At 43.1% G+C, this 19,719-nt stretch overlaps 1 protein-coding gene across 1 annotated transcript in view; it reads right to left on the bottom strand.

The window, feature by feature from the left end:
- Positions 1 to 6,266: 6,266 nt before the first annotated feature.
- Positions 6,267 to 19,719, bottom strand: part of BMPR2 (bone morphogenetic protein receptor type 2) — a 114,182-nt gene continuing 100,729 nt past the window's right edge. Inside the window, exons 11-13 of the mRNA XM_069860821.1 lie at positions 17,821 to 17,993; positions 15,450 to 16,729; positions 6,267 to 13,712 (exon numbers count right to left, since the gene is read on the bottom strand). Coding sequence (XP_069716922.1) covers positions 13,462 to 13,712; positions 15,450 to 16,729; positions 17,821 to 17,993 — 1,704 coding nt within the window. The 3' untranslated portion in view covers positions 6,267 to 13,461. The remainder of the gene's footprint in view (positions 13,713 to 15,449; positions 16,730 to 17,820; positions 17,994 to 19,719) is intronic.

Here is a 19,719-nt window from a genome sequence, read left to right as displayed (position 1 = left end):
TTAGAAAGAAAGGATCAAGCAGTGTTCTGAATCCTCCCTGCGTCCAGCCATGGGATGCAGGGGAGCTTTTAATGAGTTTGGTTAAATCTCAACCAGCCATCGGTCTCTCAGAGTTACGCCGTCCTGTGTTGGCATCCCGACACCCTGCACATCGCGCTCAGCCTGATTTTGCCTCCAGCACAGATGTGGAACCATCAGAGGACGTGATCTTTGAGAAGATGAAGAAAGCAAAGGTGGGCAGAGCCCCAAGCCCCCTGCTGCGAGCAGCCGGTGCTCAGGCAAGGGGCCAGGCCCACTCTGCTCGGCAGGAGCGTGCGGACAACTCCAGCGTGGCCAGGCTGAAGCTTCATAGTGATGAGCCTGCAGGTTGCCTCTTACCCTTGGAGCAAGAATCGCTAAATCCTCGTACGGGGCCTGCTTGGGGCCTTTCTAAAGAAGTCTCGTCAGCCTGCCCAGAGCAGTGGGGTTTGTGCAGTGGTGGGCGATGGAACGCGATGCAGACATGTGACTTGAGGGAACTGGGGTTGTTTAGTCCTGAGAAGAGAAGGCTGAGGGGAGACCTCATTGCTCTCTCCAACTACCTGAAAAGAGGTTGTGGAGAGGAGGGAGCTGGCCTCTTCTCCCAAGTGGCAGGGGACAGGACAAGAGTGAATGGCCTAAAGCTCCGCCAGGGGAGGGTCAGACTGGATATCAGAAAGAAATTTTTCATGGAAAGGGTCATTGGGCACTGGCAGAGGCTGCCCAGGGAGGGGGTTGTGTCACCATCCGCAGAGGCGTTTAAAAGATGGGTGGACGAGGTGCTGAGGGGCATGGTTTAGTGAGAGATAGGAATGGTTGGACTCAATGATCTAAGAGGTCTTTTCCAACCTAGTGATTCTATGACCCCCATGTGTTGCCTGGCCTCTCTGAACACGCTTGCACCCAACCTGGCAGCTCACAGAAACCCTCCAGCTGCAAGAGAAGCCACAGCATGAAAGCCACCCCGAACTGCATGTGGGGCTATGCCTGTCTCCCCCAAGGAGAGCAGCAGATGACTAAGCACCTGCCTCACAGCTGCAAACCGAGGAAAAACTTAATGTGCAGGAACTGCCACTCAGCTCTGCCATGCACCAGCACAGAGCCAGAGGTCTCCCAGCTGGCATCCCACCAGGGGCAGATCATGAACTACCCTGCCCTTCCTTCGCCTTCCCCCCCTCCTCTAGCAGAGTTCAGTTCCTCTACCTGCTTCCTGCACCCCAACCTGGAATAGGAGAAGGATTCCCAAGTCTGCAGCTTGCTGGCCACAGTTGTTTGCAACAGGAGAACCTGTGAGCACCTCCCGGGGCTGCTGTGCCGGGGTTAACACAGCGCCTGAATCAAGCCTTTTCGATACTGCTGCTTGTTTCTGTGGGGCTGTAAGTACCTCCAGTTTCACTTATAGTCTCAATTCACAGCTTACGTAAGCAGATGGGAACTTCTACTTGCCTGTGGTTAATAGCACATTTCAGTCCCTCATGATCACAGGGTAAAACTCGAACACTATTTACTTGCATTCTGGTTTTCCAGTAGCAAGCAATAAATAAAATTAGCCTGCTTAGTGGTGATTTTAAGCTAGCTGTTTCTGAGGCTTGATTCTGAATTTCTAGTGGTCCTGCAAGAAAATTATTGGCACGGCGATTGAAATGCAGGGTCACAGTAGAAACTTGCCAGCAGAAATCCAGCCAGGCATCCCTCCTGCAGGAGGTTCTCCGGCCACCCGCACATGCCTTGGCCACACCAGTAGGACTGGTGTGTGCAGCAGCAACGCCTGCCTCGTGGGCCAGTCAGACCTACAACTCGCTGCAATGATTTGTGTCAGATCTCATTTTTCACTAATCCAGAGGCCTAGACATGTTAGACGTTACTTTTTGTAACATCGCGGTAGGGCTTTATTACCTTTCCAGTAAGAAGAAAGGGGGAGGGGGAGAAAGAGAAAGAAAGAGATTGGGAAAACGGATATAATTTCAATATTATGACAGACTATGGTAAAATACCAGTCACTGCAGACAAACCATCAGTAACAAAGCCAGAGAGAGCACAAACTCACCTTACTTCTTACGCACACTCTTCCATGCACAGAAAAGGACCTTGTGAATACCGTGTTTCTGGTCGTTCTCCTTGGGAAATCTGATAGCCCATGGCATGAACTTCTGGTGAACAAAGGCTGCACTAAGTGCAAGAGGGAAGCAAAAAAGCCAGCACCATTGCTAGGAGCTGCTTGGAGGCACTAATGATGCAAAAAATGAGCTGTACAATCTCTGAACCCTCTTTATCACAGTGCTCTATGCTATCCTTTCCTAGTAGCACTTGGCAGGGACAACAAAGAAACAGGGCCAAAGAAAAGTTCTGAGTCCTGCCTTGTTGCTGATGCCTGAAAAAAGTATCTTTATCCTCCCTCCATGCTCCTTCTCCTTCCTCAAATCCCCTGATGCGCTTGAGATGTGGCCCATCGGCTTTTGTCCATCATCTGCCCAAACCATGCCTGCTCTGTACTGGGACTAAGTCCTCCTTCTCCTAAGGTGCTTGGACTGTGACAGAGGGTCTTGGGAAGCTCCTGTCCCTCCCATCAGGAACAGAAATGCTCCCAGGTTAGGTGCTTCTGACCTTTCTCAGTGTTTACATCCTTAACATTTTCCCAAGGCCCCATCTAGAAATGCTGTTTGCTTTAGGTGCCGCATAGTAAATGCAGATTTGTTTTCTATCATCGTCTTCCACAGGCCACTCCCAGCAGCCAGGGCTGCCCCAGCGCCTACCAGCTGTCCCCCGGCAGCGTTATCTCTTTCCTTTGTGGAATTCTCACAGACTTTCCCTGTGCTACGGAGAGCTGGAAGAGGAACATCTGCAGAGAAGCAGATGACCTGAGGGCGCCATTTCAGTTCTAGGAGTCAAATCATTTCAGCTCCTCATTGGATGGAAAATGAAACCTTTCAGGCTAACAAGAAAAGCCGAATTTATACAGATACAAACATTTTGGTATAGTTGAATTTTCCTGCCTGTGGAAAATTAACCTTCTTATCCAATAGAATGTGCTTTGGGTCATGGCAGCGAGCAGATGTCTATAATCTCCTGCACGTGGAGAATTTCCATAACATCAGAATTAGCGAGAATTAACGGGGGGAAAAAAAACCCTGAATGGAAACAAATGGAAGACTGACATGGCTACGTTCCACAAAGTACATTCTGCAGCTGCATCGCTGCTCTGGAACAAAGGGGAATATAATTATTGTTGTTTTACTTTCATTTCCCTTTAGCAAAGCAGAAGCCGAATAAAAGTTGTTGTTATTTCTGCAGGAGAGAGCTGGCTGGAGTAAGTATGTGAGGTCGCATGGAGAAACCTCTGAGGAGGCTGTTTCTTAAGCCTGAGTAGCTCACACACCCAGTAAAAAAATATATCTGTAAAATTCACCAGTAGCAGTTTGTTATTGCAGAGCTGAGTCGTGGCTTCTCAGATCCTCTGAGGACAGGACTCGGCCACACCTGCCAGCATAGAGTTGGCCTTGTGGCTGCAGCCCTGTGGGGAACTGACTTTCTTGGGGCTGTTCCTGGGAGGTCTGAGGTCCTGGGAGGTTTCTTCGAGGTCTGAGGCTCCCACTAACATTGAGACCCCTGGAGACAAGAGCTTTGTAGGTCTGTCCTTAGAGCCCCGAAGGCAGGTGGTGAGACCTGGCCAGCCTCTTCTTCCCTGGGAGCTGCTCTTGTTCAGCCATCTTGAGCCAACAGCAAACCGCCCTGTGTGAGCACCACGCTCTCGTTAGTGGGGGGACCGTCTCCTTGTCAGTAACTGCCCTAATCTAATCCTTCTCTGAGGCAGAAACTGCCGAAGCAGCTGCAGACCCAGCCTGGGACTCGGTCTGCCCCGGCTTGCAGGGCAAACAAGGGCTGTCGTGCTCCATCCCAGAGGCCAAGGGGTTTCTAGGTTCACACGTGGTGCCGAGGGTATTTGCTGTACAGGCAGGCGGCTCAATCCACTTGCCTCAGTTTGTTGCTTCCTGCTTATTTATGGAATGAAGCTCCTCATTCCGTCTCCCTTCCTTCTTTGCATTCAGGAGCTAGTTCTCTGGCTGCAGAGGTCTGGGACTTGCACTGCTTTCTTATTTGCTTGCAAAAATCACTGTGGGTAGAGAAAAACAAATCAATGAGAATTAAGTAAGGAAGGGAGATACAAACAATAAAGCAACTGTGGTGCAGGACGTGTCCCACAACTCTGTGTATGACGCAAAGCACTGGGTTCGGCGAGGTCCTGCAGCACGGCGCTCGGTGCCTCAGGGCGTGTGGCAGCACCGCAGGGGCTGGGGTGGTACAGAGCTGGTGCTGATGTGGAGCCCCTTCCCGAGGCCAAGACAAACCCCAGGAGTGGAACCAAAGAAAAGAGTTCATGGCTCTGGGGACGTGGCATTAAGTTGAGTTCAGCTGCAGCCCGTGTAGGACTTTGCCTCAAACCTGTGTTGTCCAACTGAACTCGCAGCGTGGCGGTAGCAGGACGCATGGCTGGTTGTGCTCCAGAAAGAGAATTGAGGAGGTAACAACTGTTCCCTCCACATGCACAGAACAGCTGCCTCAAGGCTCAGCTAGCATTTGGATAGCTAGAAAGGGAAAGAAAGACAGGGCTTGTTTCCTGTTTAAAAGGAAGTTGTAATATTTTCCTTCTGGTCAGGAAGGGAAGGTGACTTAGTGGGGCTGATGCTCAGTCCTAGGGACCTTTTTGTATTCATTTCCTTCTGTTCTCCACATGCACAAGCATCCTGCTGCCTGCCTTTCACGGCAAACAGGCCACAGAGCATCAACTCCCTCATGCCAGTGTCACACAGGAGACAAGAAAGCTGAGATGGGATCAAACGAACACCATCACCTGCGTCCTGGCACAGTATCCACATCCCTCTGGTGGTGATTACAGTCAACGGCTCAGCTCGAAGCTCCCACAAGCACGACTGGAAGAGGAGAAACTAGAGGGAGAGCTCTGTGGGAGCAATGCCAATTATACGGAAGATTAATTGGGACTAAGATAAAGCGTGAAGGTGGTACCAAGCGTATTAGAATAAGCATTATTAAAAAGACCAGGCGTTCTGAGATAGACACACAGGGTAACAAATCTTGAACGTATGAGAAGGCCAAGCTGGAAAAAACTGCCTGGGAATAAGCAAATTGGAGATACGACTGAAAACAGTCACAAGTGTAGAACAGACAAAACCAAAAACATCCTGTTTGTCTGAAGTTCCGGAAACAGAAGAGCTGTATAAAGATCTGCCTGAATGAGAGAAGCCAGCAGTACTTTCTTAATTTGACTCCCGCATGCCGCGCTGATTAAAAGAATATGCTTAGAGAAGTTCACAAGGTCTGTTTCTCCTTCATCTCCGCACCGCTCCTCATCGCAAAGTGGGAAATCCCAGACAATGCCTTCAAAATGAGTTTCTCCTATCAGTTGAAAAACACCAGGAAACAAACTGAAGGACACTGAAGTGGAAAAAAGCCCCATCTTTTCCCTGCCCGACCTTCCAGAGGCAGAGCAGGCAAACTCCTGGGTGAGAGTCCTTCTACTGACTTAATCCACCTCTTCTAGCTCTGTTGGACGGGACAGCAGCTCTGGGTTGGGAAAGCTCCTGCTGGTAAGAATGACACAACACTGTCTGCTTGTGGTAATTTCCGTGGGAAGGATAGGGGCTTGCTATTTTAATTCTTGTCCCACCTGCAGAGGTTGTAGCTTGCTGTATTCCTCCCACCAGCCTCTTTGCCGTCAGTCCTGCACTCTACCCAAGCGCAGCTCAACCAAAACTGAAGAACAGAATTTTGTTTTAATGCCTCTATCTCCTGTTTTCTTTTTCTCCCCACCCCTCCTCCTTCTATTTTTCTGCATCTAAACCCTGCAGACAGACAAGGAGCGGCAAGAGGCTCTGAAAGGCCCTATTGCTTTGAAACGCCTACAAAACTGTATTTAGTCACCAGTACAAGCATCTTAACTGACTGACCAGTAGGAACATGCAAAAAAGCAGGCAGGGGCACTGCATTTATGTAGCAATGATGAGCCCTTATTATTGCACCTTATTATCTGCTGGCAGCGCAGCGCAATCTGTCACATGCTAAGGTGTCAGAATCCCATTCAGCACTTGGTAATGAAGTCGTTCCTTATCCTTCACCCAACCAAACCCAGATGCAGCAGGGGTTTTCCTCTCCTTCCTCAAGCATTCTTATTACTCACAGCCAGTAATACCATAAAAACACTCCACGGAAGACAAGTGCTTTTTGTCATTAATATGATCTTTAATAAATGGAATAATGCACCATTTTACAGCAAGCCTTTTCTTTTAGACCTAAAGAATAGCCTTTTAAATGTTCTTATCCAATGTCTCTGTATCAATACAATCTCTTTATTTAGGTTTATATATAACAAAGCAATTCTTACAAGTATTCATAGAAAACTCTGTAGTGGCTTTAACAATGTCAGCTTTCATAGTGGCAACCACAGATGATTAAAACCCCAAAAATTAGCTTTTTATTTCATACTCACACTGTTCCATGAAACACAACTTGTACAGCATAGCAAGGGTACTGGGCAGCTTATACAAAAGAAATAACTGAAAGCAATTATTTATAAATTCATACATGATATTTTCTCAGTCATTTGAGAGAAAAAACAAAAATACCCGTTAACAAAAGGGTTCTGATGAGACTCTGTATTCTAGGGTTTCTCCCCCTCTCCCCCAGAAAAGCTCGCTCAGAAAGTAATGCTCTCTTTACAGTCTTTCGTAAGGAAAATGGCAGTTTCACATCTCCTTATTTCAGCCTCTACAGAAGACCAAACCCTAGAAATCAGTCTTTGCCATGTATACTTTCCTCTTATACCACACTTAGGGGGAAAATACTCAACAGCGATTGTAAAATATTATTCCAGCTTATATAAATGTGAATAGAACACACTGTCCTCTAGAGACAAAAAAGCAGACAAGAAACATTACATATAAACCTCTTAAAATACATTTCAACAGTGTAAAAGAGAGAGGAGAGTCACAAACCAGGAAATTCAAAAGTGACAAATGAAAGTCAGCTGTAAATTGGCCTTGCTTGCTTCTTTGTTCTTGTGACTTCTTACAAACTACAGAAACATTTACTATTTTCTTTCCTTTTGAATAAACAAGATAGAAGTATGATACTTCATCATACAGTTCTGAAGCACCAAAAAAAAAAAAAAGTGCTCTAGAAACAAACCTCACACATTTTTGCTCTGTCTTAAAAATGAGTGAATAGGCTACAAAAATTGGCTTTTGGGAGACCTTGAAACTAGGAAGCTATGAAGGCTTATTTCTGTTTTAAATTAGTTACCAGGCAAGACGTTGTGCCCGAGGCTGTGAGCTCCTGTAGCAGATCAGCAGAAGGCTGCGAGAAGTTCCTTCCTCACCCTGGCAGTTACTGTGTCTCTTGAAGCATAACCTAAGCACTGAAGTTAACCAAATGAGTGACTTGCAAATGCACACAGTTGTTGATCAACAGGCTTTTAAAAGTATCTCACAACTGCATTATACATAAACGTACCTTAGCCTAGATCCCGGTTATTATGCACAAATGTAGATTGAACCACAGTGAAATAATCAGAAATGGGCATGAAAAGCAATCTGCATCAGTAACGCATCACAGCAGCCGCTAAGTCAGATCCGCGTGAAGCCCAGATCAACATTAAGGGGCTTTGGTGTGAGTGAGGATTTCACTTGACACCTTCCACTCCCAACGGTGCAGTTCTGCTTCCCGACAGCAGCCACAGCTGCCGGTACCGACACCGACCTGATCCCAGGCATCCCTAACACCCCTCAAGCCCTCAGCAGCCAGGGTTCGCCCACGCGGTGTCACCTTAGCTCTCCCAGGTCTGCCGCTCCCAGGAAACGTTTAACACCTCTGCCAGAAACACAGCCCTGCTTCGCTGGTAATGGATGGCTCGCTCCTCTGGGAGCGCAGCAGCGCTCGGCTCAAGCAACCGATGTTGGTTCCTTCAGACACCCTCGCACCAAACGGCTCCCACACGGACGGGAAGGAACGCCTACATCTGCTATTCACACAAGTGGAAGTTCTGCTACCAATTTCATAGAATCATAGAATCACCAGGTTGGAAAAGACCTCTTGGATCACCAAGTCCATCATTTCAGTCAGTGCAGAGGAAACCCCCAAAGGAGAAACCTGATTTCTTACTATTTCACTTCAGAACTGAACCTGCTTGGGGGAGGGTGGGATCAAAACAGGGTGTATTTCTACAGCTACAGTTTTATAGGACAAGACAGAAGCCTAAAACGTAACTGGATTTAATGGTCTAAATAATTTACATTTAAATGGCAACCACACAGGTAACTATAGGTACTACCTAAAGAAGCCTTGTAAAAATTATAATTAATTATCAGTATTTTGGGTTATTTTTTGATCTCTAAGAAAGGTACCTTAAATTACTCAGCTTCAGAAGAAGTTTGCCACGTGCATTCCCAACCTTCTCTCTCTCGTAAATCCATCCCACCTTAACAACCAGTGACCAGTCCGTCATGGGAGATCTTGTGCTACCGGACCGCATGGACCAGTATCAGCCCAATTTTATGGTGATGGTCTAACAACAACTTAAAAGCACACAGAAAAGAACATTATACTTGCTACCAGTGCCACCATCTGATGCTGTAACTCATAGAATGCAATCCTGGAATTTACGCACAACATATTCATCTACATACACAGAGAGTTTACATAAAATGGATGTATTTGGCTTCGTTGAGATCTGTATAGTTTTTTGACTGAAGAAAGGCTTAAAGCTGAACAAAAAATAAGAAGCATTTTTTAAAAAGGTAAGTATATATACCTGTTAAAATTGAGGGTAGGAGACTAGACAGAAAAATTCAAATAATCCAAATTAATGCCAAATACTAAGCTGTCTAGCTGATATTCCAGCTTTCATAGAGTAATCAATCCTATTTCAATTCTCTTCGATAGGCATCAGGTCATGTATGTGTTTCTGTGGTTGGGAATTATTATTTTTATGACTTAAAACCAGCCTCCTTCAGCAATGAGAACTGCCATTATTTTTATACAAGTAAAAATTACAGCATAATTAGTTTCCCCTGTAGGGACTAAATATGTGAATTTTAAAATTCTACCTAATTAGGCTGGAACTTTCCATAAGACCTTTAGAGTATTTTTCATGAAAGAAAATGATAATCTGAACATACGCTTAAAAAAGCAATAATACTGGACTTTTTAACATTTAAAAAATGAAAGAGCCAAAATGCACTGAACACTGAAACGAAGGCATATACAATGCATACATATCTTCTATAAGTAACAATCTGTTTTTATTAAATTGGGCCAAATAATCTATTCCACAAACACAGAACACATTCTCCTTTGTAAGGCAGGTAGGATTAAAGAGATTTAGAGAAAGTTAACAGCTGGGAAGACATGTACTTTCTAAACGTATTTATAAGGTAGGGATTTTTTGTTGTCTGTTTCCTGAAACCTGCCAGTATTCGTCTCGCATTGTTTCTTGTCCCCCGAGCACTGAAAAAAATGAAGCCGTGTGGCCTTTGAAAATTAGGTAATTTTCTGTATGGAAACCTACAGAAATAATGACACTAAGAAAGCAAAACACCACTAGAAAGTTTTTTGTTTCTAAGAATATTCTAATGACAACAATATCGACTGGTTTTCTTTCAAATTAGGCATTCCTTTACCTTTAGCTGTGCAATTTAAGTGCAGCTTGGAATTTCAAAAAAGGCATTTTTAACACTAATTGTTTAGCACATGAAGCCATAGAGCATTATAAGCAAATTCAGGGGAGCACTGCAGATAATCTGGATTGTAAATATCAGTTTTAGAAGAAAATCAATCTGACTCTGAGGCATGTCCGATCAAATGGTTAGAATTCACATTCTAAAAACCACGATAGATTGGTGAGTCTCTATTACAGGAAACGGAAAAGGAGACAGTGCTTCAACCTAAGCAATGCTTCTGGCTACTACTCACACATCATTTTCTAAAACCAGTAAAATTTCAGATCTTGGCTTATATACACAAACATCACAAGTGTTTGTTCTAACATTTTACTTGAATTATACATTATAAATTAGCATAGCAAATATTCTACTGTTGCCTATTTGACAATGGCACAATTCGTAGGTATTTACACTATGACTCTATTTTCATTTTGCTATATTTATCTTGTCTGCAACATACATGAGAAATTGATAGAAAATTATCAACTTTCATCATTACCCTTTTTGCTTAAAAAAACACCAACAACACACCACAAAGAAATAAAACACGCTTGCCTCCCCTGATTAAAGGACATTTATCAACTACCCATGTTTCTGATCTGTAGAATTCTCCCTCTTACACGTACTTTGTTTGGGTAGGGATGGTTCCCTGTGGTATGAGATACATTTCATTATCATTTCAATATCATTTAATCTGCAGAGAAAGTATTCCATGGAGATTGGATTATGTGCTCTAAGCAAAAAAGGGGCATTACTAAATGAAGCACTAAACCCAAACTGCTAATCTGATCTCATCTAAATGTGCAGAATTACAATATTTTGGTACCTACCGAAGAGTTTGACCGATACTTAAAAAAACCCCATTTTTTCTCTATTTAATCTATAGGTTAGTTTGTGATAAAGTACATAATTTGTAACATGATCAAAACATACTTATTCATGGTGGATTACAAAGCCAGTGCTTTCTACTAAGTATAATTCATCCCAAAGGCCTTCAAGCGAGTCAAAGAAATAGATAAAGGGAAAGAAACTATTTTGTTTGCTTTAAGAATATTTAAGCAAAGCTGCAGCAGGTTTTCATCTGGTATTAAAATTATTTTGATTTCATTGAGCATATAAAGTTATGAATTCTTACAGAGGACAGCCCTGAAAAGAAAGGCTAAAAGACTCGTGCAAATCTATCTTAGCAGAAAGCAGCAGTAGTCAAAGCAAACAACTTTTTCTCTCCCCAGAGTGTTTCAAGTAAGAGCAGAATATCCTAAATATATTTTTCAGCCCACATTTTGAAACACTGCTGGGTGATACATGCAAAGCAAGGCAAAAAGTCACTGGGAAAGGAGTGAAGAATCTTCAGTATGCGTGATACAGCAATCGCCACAAACCAACATACCGCGCTTCACAAGGAGACTCACAGAAGGCCAGAAGAGAAGAAAAACTTAGCCAGGATTATGGACAGAATGCCAAAAATTCTGATTCAGGTCTCGAAACCCAGCTGAGCAACTGGCAGGTTTTCAACATCTGGGATGCAAGATTGCAGCAGATGGGAAGCCTGACAGTGAATTAAAAGTAAAACCAGGGAAAGGCTGTATTTTTGAAGAGGGGAGATATAACTGTATTTATACAAGCGGGTAACAGAATTGCACCTCAGAGACAAGAGCTGCTACTTGAACTGGTGCTCAAAGAACACAGGGAGTCCAAAATGTGTCTCATGGCTTGTATTTCTACAATTACATTTAATCAAAGTCTGCATTTATAGTTATCTCTTGGAGATATCCAGGCAACATTAAGAAGCATTACAAGAGAAAAATCACAGCAATCAATCATCGATAAGAGAGTTTGGGAAACACCAATAATCAGATGTAGCGAGGCATATATTACATTAGTTGTATCACCCGATACAGAAGAACAGGGTTGGCAAAGTTTACCTCGGGGGAAAAATAATCCAACGGCAAGAAAACAAATGAGCTTGAAAGCATAGAGCATCTGCTTCAATGAGCTGAAAGGACACAGGCTGGGGGTGCAACTGGCTGCTGCCAGCATCCTGCCATAGGAGCTTGGCAGGCTGACTGAATAGATTTTCTTTCATCACCACTTTTGAGATACAGTGATAAAATTTCACTCGGTACCAAAGACTGATGTGTGTTACATATTTTTTTTAATCTAAATAGTTTTTACTGAAGTGTCTTCAAATCAGAAAGAATACTTCTTAGGTGGAAGGATATTTCTTAGGTGGGAGGAGGTCCTGACCAATAAAGAAATTAATTTTCTTTCAGTAGACAGTAAAAACATTCTAAAAAAGACAAGGTTTCCTTGAGATGGTTAAAAAACAATTTATCTGAATAGATACTACATTCCCGTTCACTGATACCTAAAAGCAATGTGCATACAAACTGAAACAAGGGTCTAGGAGAGGGAAAAAAAAAATCCAACCCTCCCCTCCAAACACTCTCATAACCATGAATTTTAAAAGCATGCAATAAATTTGAACAAGATGAATGAGGGGCTCTAAGAACTGTGAAGGCAGGACGAGTTTCAACTCACCTCAGCAACAACAGTCAATTAGGATGCACCTACCTGTGTAAGTAATCAGGCTGATTTTACCTCAGACTGTCTGTAAGGAGGTAAATCAGGAAGGATTGCGACTCATAACAAAACTGTTTTGTGCCAAGTAAGATTCATGATTTTAACTCTGTGTAAACAAAAAGCATCCACAACCTATTTCATGAGAGTTTTTTAAGTATGACAGTTAATGAGATTTCTGAGTAAAATGCATTTTTCAATGTACATCATTAATGGTCTAAATAAGCTTTTACATAAATCCAGGGGGTTAAACTGCACACAAAATAAAATGGAAAACATGGCTGACATTGTGTCCTTATGTTTGTTTAATGTTCCATTATTCAAAACTTCACAGGCTGGCATCTACTACTATAATAGAAACACATCTTGATTAGGAAGGATCGAAGGAAAGTTACTGGAGCTCAGAATACTTTTGTTTCTTTCTTTTTAAAAGCCCTTTCAAACTGGGGAAACTTCATGCATTGTCACCTCAGAGCACAATGTGTTACGGTGTGCAAAGTTCACTGCCATGACCGGCTGACTGCTCAACTGTCAGGGAAAAATTAACAAATACAAAAAGGGGAACATGTGGCAGTTTTAGAAACACACTTTTCAATAAAGCGTAGTGTGAACTACAGACTATTGCACATTTCAACATGACACAAGAAAAATAGGGGGATCAAAAGAGAATACACTTTGTAACATAGAAATATACAGACTAGCTTGTGCACAGAAATCAAAACATGGTTACAAGACACCACTGCAGTCAAACCTGTCTTATAGTCTGCTTGTGATCTTAGTGACCTTCAGAAACTGGTCCAAACTGATTATCAGCAATACTTTTTTTGTTACTTTTTTTTAAAAAAAATATTTTGAGACCACATTTTTGATACACATATATATATTCCGTGGTCAAAACAGACAGACTTAACTTTAGCGATACTAAATAAAAGTGCAAAACCGGTCAAAAAATAAAACAAAATAAAAAATATGGAAGCATAAGCTAAAAATTTTCTGCATAGCTGAAATCTATTTAAAGCGAGTCCTTGATAGGGGTTGCTGACAGGAGGAGAAAGCAGTTTTTTAAAATGTCTTCTGCATGTTTGTTTCAAATAATGCAAAAAAAAGGTCATTTGTCGGCTTTTAAAGTATTTCACAGGCAGTTCACTCCTGCGTCCTTAGATACCATTGTGGTGGCAGCGCCTCCTTCCGCAAGGTAAACAGCAGTGCTGGATTTGGAGTGGACTGCCCGGTCACTGCCATTGTTGTTGACCTCGCAGTGCAGCGGCTCGGTGGAGATGACCCACGTTGAAGGACGCCACCGCTTCAGCGAGTACGGAGTTTTCACACGTTTCTTGATCTTTTCTCCTGAGCCCGATTTGCCATCCTGTGAGGAGTCACCTACTAAAGACCGAAATAAAAAAAAAAACAAAGAAAGAACAAAAACAGAGTAGAAAATAATATTATGAGGAAGATAAGGTTAGAGAGTCCAGGGTTGTTACTCATGCAAAACAGAAAAAAAGAACAAAATCTTATCACACAACAGCGACTGTGTGGCAGAGGCATGATGGGTACATCAGCTGCAGCTGCCACTACAACAAGGGGTCAGATTCTGTTCTCTGTCAGAAATTACTTCAGTGAAGTAATTTGTGTTACCTTGAATGCACATTGGCATCAAACAGCAGAATCAGCATTTGACATGTGAGGGGCTTTTGCAATCATTGTATCTTACATTACCTGTAACAGGAGGTACAAAAAAATGTCGCTACCACAGGACGGTAAAGGCTAAGCTTTTAACAGCATCGTTAAATCACAGGTCCCCTAATCCTACGGCATGGGGCGAGGCATTTCACCTGGACAAAATGGTCCATTCTCTGTCAAGATCCTCAGTCAGGATTTGGCATTCGGAGTAGCAAACCCAATTTTAATCATAACAAAAATCTCAGCAGTACAAAATCTGATTGTTAAAAAACTTTCCCTTTGTGTAACCTTCAACACCTTTTTTTAACCTAATCTTCAATTAAAGACAGTTACAGCAATAATCTTTTTCCTTTACCTCAGGTAAGATTTCAACTCAAGTCAACATGTTGAGACAAAAATGAAAGCTTCCTACTTAAAAAGAAGGCTTAAACACTCCACTGCTGAATATTCATATTCAACTACATTTCTTTAAAGATCTGTTCTGGTTTGTTTCTAAACCTTTTCTTTCCAAACATGCCTGGCACCTGAGATTATCTCACCAGCATCACAGCGTTTGTCTACACATAGTCAGAGGTTTGCAAGCACCTTTCAAAGGCTACTGTGCATTCTGGAAATATAGTCTCTTAAAAATGCACACAAGGAAGCCTTTCCAACAGCTCCAACAGGCCCAAAGACAAACTCTGAGGAAGAACCTAATTTAACTACGTAATCACATTCTTAATATAAAAAGGAGAGCCTCATTGTAACATCTTAAATCTTGGGCCATAAAACTCTTAAGGCAGTTATTCTGAAGGAGTCTATTAAAATCAATCCCTTCTCTAACTACTTGGGCTAATTTTTAATGTGCACATGGTAAACCGACAAAGGAATGTTATAATTCCTGGAGCTCAGATAGCAAAGCAGAGAGTGCCTGACCATCCATTTAGGCTGGCCTGTTAAAGCAATTGATTTTACTGTATAAGTAATGAAGCATATAAGTAGTTATTGTAATACATTATTTTAATCAATGCATCTTGGAGTCAGCTACTCCTAAGAGAACGAGGAAAAGTAAGGAAAAGAAGCTATGACGTGTCCCTGAAGGAAGAAAATAGGAAGCTTTGTCAATATGCTTTGCAGCTGCCAAGGTAGGCGCCTTGCAAGGAATAATGGAAAACAGAAGTTACTGTGCTCCTAGACTCAGCGTAGATAGGCTATAAAGGGGCAGATTTATTCCATGTATGCGGAAGGAAGACCGTGACCTAACGTGCTGGAGTTGATGGAGACGTGACTTGAATTGAGAAGACTGAAATTGTGCTGATAGAAATTAAATTTATACGGGATTTACTAAGTATGCTTTGAGGAAGTACAAGAGAGACAGAAGTATTTTCTGTTTAAGCTTATATACAAAGTAATTAAGTTAAGAAGCATCATGGAAACTGTTTGAGTCCTGCAGGCACTTACACTGCATACTACTGCTATCCAAACTATTTGTGGCTGACAGATCCAGCGAATTAGGCCTCTGTGCTCTTCTAGTCTGGGTCTGCCCAGGATTTCTCACTACATTCTGGGTACTGACTGCAGCTGCGTCTTGTGCTGGACACGGGTTACTGTTGTTGTTATTGGCATTTGTTCGGCCGCTATCCAGCGGTCGCTCTCTCCTGTCTACTAGGCGGTCCAGAACACCTTCATCATGGCCAACCTGCTGCTCCCGCCTCAACAAGGGTTCATGTTCATCAGGGCTTGAATTGATATTCAGACGACTATCCTCTCCGCTGAACTGGTTCTGAAGCATTTCCTGGGCCCTCTGCGCTACCGAACTGGTTGTCTGGCCAGATGGCACTGTCCCATTGGCATATTGGGTTGTGCCAGCATGAGAGTTTATGCTATGGCTTCTCCCAGCCACTCCATTCATGGTAACTGTCACGACGTGAGGTTCTGCAGCATTGATAGTGTTCATCTTGGCAACACCTGTTTCCACTTGCTTCAAGTTTGACTTGTGCTTGCCACCAAATTTTAACCGTGGCTCCTTTGTTGAATTTTTGGTGTTTAGAGGGAGGCTAGTAGGCCTCTTCGGCAGGTTCTGTTGCTTGGGTAGAGGATAGACCTGAGCAGATGGGACATCCGGAATCAAACACGCTTGACCATTGCCAGTTTGTGTGAAGTCCTGCTGTCCTGTCACCTCTACTGCAAGTTTTATCAGTGGATAAAGCAAGCTGGAACTAGTGCTGCTGAGTGGGTCTGGCCCACTAAACTGCTTCAGTGAATGCTCCATCAGATTCTCATCCGAGCTTTCCTTCAGGTTCTTATCCACTTCTTTTGGATCCAATTTATTTGTCTCTAAGTCCTCCTCTGTCAGCTGCAGACAAACCGGGGTGGGCCCACCTGGCTGCATGACATTTGTAGTATGCAAGTTTGTTTCATCTGAATAAGGCATTTCGGATATGGTGGTCATGCCAGTGCTAGGAGTGAGGCCACTTGTGTTGGTGGTGGTAGTATTGGTGGACAAACTGGTGACACTTGTCTCAGGACTAGGGATGCGAGCTTGCGCTTGTTGCCGCTCATAGTTGATGGAGTTTCTATTCTTTTCCCCTGAAGTCAATGGTGTAGTGGACATCGAATGTTCCGAAGAAATGTTCTTCACTATGCTGTCAGTGTGGTGGATTGAATCTTCAATGTAGGAAGAGGAAGAGTAATCTGGATACGGCCTTATCTTTGACACACGCCTATGATGTGACAGATTCCTTTAAGAAAAAAATAAGTGATATTAAGATCATACACGCAAAAATCACCTTACATCATAAAGCCTCTCATTTAAGAGAGCTGACTGGCTTTCTCTTTCTTTTCACGCACAAACTAAAGACAGACACAGTACAAACTGAGATCCCTCAGTAACTTCCTTGAAAAATCCCAGGTAGCAGAAAATTGTTTTTACCAGGAGAGCAATTCTGTCATGGATGTTGTTTATAAACTAGGTCAGATAATGGTAATTTTCTTCTGTTTGTCCAATGTGCTGTGTGTCCAGTCCACTCCTAATGTACTGTTCTAGGTGCAGAAAAGTGATGCTGAAGGAAGGTGACAAGAACTCAACACACAAGATGGAAAAAGTGATGCTGAGGAAAAAGTCACAGGGTCTTAAACCATGAAAAAAATCAGTTATTTTAACAGTTTAGGAATTCTACAATTTGAACTTTTTTTTTTATTACAATAAACAGTGCCACATACATCAACACTACTATTCTCTCAAATCCAGATATTTAGTGCATATTATTAAGCACCAATGTCAGTTCTGCAAATTCTCACTCCCTCTAGATCACACATAAGCAGAGAACACACAGCACCTGTCTCACTGGGGTCAGAGTAACGACGACTTAAACAATGGCCCTGTGGTTCTATAACTGAAAAGCCACAGGTTTGAGACTTGGTCATTTCCTGAACTCGTACTGTCTGAAAAGTCACAGTTTTTAAAAGAACATTTTAAAACAAAGTTTTATGCATTATTTAGCAAGAGCCCTTAAAGACAACTCATCGTCACTTCGTATCTTTGCAAGCCCGTTTGGACAGTGCCTAAGCTCAGTTTAAAAGGCCTCTCTAAGAAGTACTGTTGTTTACATAAGAGGTACATGAATTCTGGAGACATATAGGAGATCTTAACACAGGCAATCAAGATCGTATCACATAATACCCGTGTACAGGCGAGCTCATGTAATGCACACCCACTGCATGACTGCAGAAACGTTAAGCTAGCAGCATGCTCTAACTTCCTTCCTGGAGCGAGCTGAGCATCGCATTGGGCATTTGCTGCTGAGTAAAACCAAAAGTTTTCTCTTCTTACCGCTCATTTTGCATGGCAGTTGACATAGGGTTGACTGTTGGACTAACTGATTTATTTCTCTCCCAAATCATCATGAGTTCTGCCATCCTCTCCTCAGCACACTGCGCTGTTAGTCGAGCTTCAGCATCTTGGTCCCAACAGTCTTCAATTGTTTCTTTAAGTGACCTCACAGCCTGCCAGGCGAAAAACAAACAAACCCACTTTGTCATAAGTTATTTTTCCCTTATATTGTGTTTCTCATATACTGTTTTATGATAGCATTCTGTATGCATGAAAATAGTCACAAGCTGGTGAGAAAGAGAAACAGAAGACACATTGTTTCCTTCAAAGCTAGTTGGCCCTACAAATGGCAATGTGCAGTACTAACATTACCATACCTCACAGACACACACTCCATCTAGGAAGACAATTATTTGGGAAAAGCTACATTCACCATTGTCCTTATGACCTTCAGCCAGCACTCTCTGCTGTGTGCATGCTCCGCTCACTCTCTCTGCCTTATGAAAGCTGTATACTAAGGATTGATGATATTCAGGAAATGCTGTCATTGTTATCCTCACAATTTAGCTAACCGTCCCTGCCTTGCTTCCCTGCACTGCATGCAAATAGCACAGCCTTGCTCATTTCATCATGCTTTTCTTCCTCTGTTCACTACTGTAATGTCCAAATGCCTCATAAATATGAGTGAATTTATCTGTACTGTGGGAGGAGATCATTGCTGCCCTCGTTTTACAGATGGGAGAAACAGCAACAGACAGACTTTCCTGGGATCACACTGTGGGGTGAACGGTGCAGTCAGAATTAGAGCTCAAGACCATCAAAACACACTGCCATATGGTCAGAGGCCTGTAAAGGAGACAACTGAAATTATGAGCACTGAACATTTCTGCTTCCACTGCATCCAGAGTACCAAAACCAGGCAGACATTTATTGGCCCCTGCTGCCAATCTACGGCCTGTGGATAGGATACAGTTTTTCAAAACATCTCACTTCTATAGCCTGGCTTTAACCTCTCCAGCAGCAGTGACTGAGCACAGTCCCAGCTGGGCACGAAAGCTTTCAGTGGGCCCCACCGACTGCCTCTGTGCCAGAACTGCCTTGTTCACTTCTGGCAGGGAAAGCAGGACTAGCTCTGCACGCTGGCCAAGAGCTCCTCGCCCACAGAGCAGCTCCTGGCAGCACTTGCACCTGGCAAGTCACTGTTGCTTACGATGCAGCAACAACGGCTGCACAGGTGGGGATGAGCTCTCACACAAGCAAATCTTTCACCTCCCTTCCCCCACCAGACTGAAGAGGCAGTGAGCTCCTACATCTCTCTTAGCTGAGGGACATGAGTCTAAGAGCACCCTCAGGGACAAAGACAGGACAGTGTATTGGATCCATTTTCTCTCCCAGAATAAAGCACCTTCATTCAGCCTTTAGGACTTCATTTAGTCACAATTCAGACAGACCTGTAAGCCACTGGACACCCTAATCTCCTGTCTTGCCCCTTTGAAAGGCTCTCCCTGGCAGATTTCACCACCAGTAAATTTAACCAGTGTTTAATTTAATATTGTCTCTCTTCTAACAGACCCTCTCCTTTTGCTATTTTAAGGATTATGAAAGGAGCAGAGTGATGACTGTAAAGGTAGTTAACAAAACTGAAGTTCTAGAGCTTCACATCTACCACAGAAGTGTGTTTTCTAGTAATTTCAGATTCAAAGTGATCTATACTAAACAGCGCTATTTAGAAGTTCTAGCACTCATAAAATAAAGAACATAGAAGGGACAGGAAATCTGCATTCTTCTTTTATTCTGTTATCCTTCAGTCCTGACCTTTGAAGTCAAGCTTGGGCTCTGCTTCGGCTTTGGGAAATGAGACAAGAATGCTGCTAACATCCCATCTCAGTTTATAGCCCT

Source organism: Phaenicophaeus curvirostris, chromosome 7 (assembly GCF_032191515.1).
Source record: "Phaenicophaeus curvirostris isolate KB17595 chromosome 7, BPBGC_Pcur_1.0, whole genome shotgun sequence".
NCBI classification, from domain to species: Eukaryota; Metazoa; Chordata; class Aves; order Cuculiformes; family Cuculidae; genus Phaenicophaeus; species Phaenicophaeus curvirostris.
This window is presented reverse-complemented; position numbering and strand designations above follow the sequence as displayed.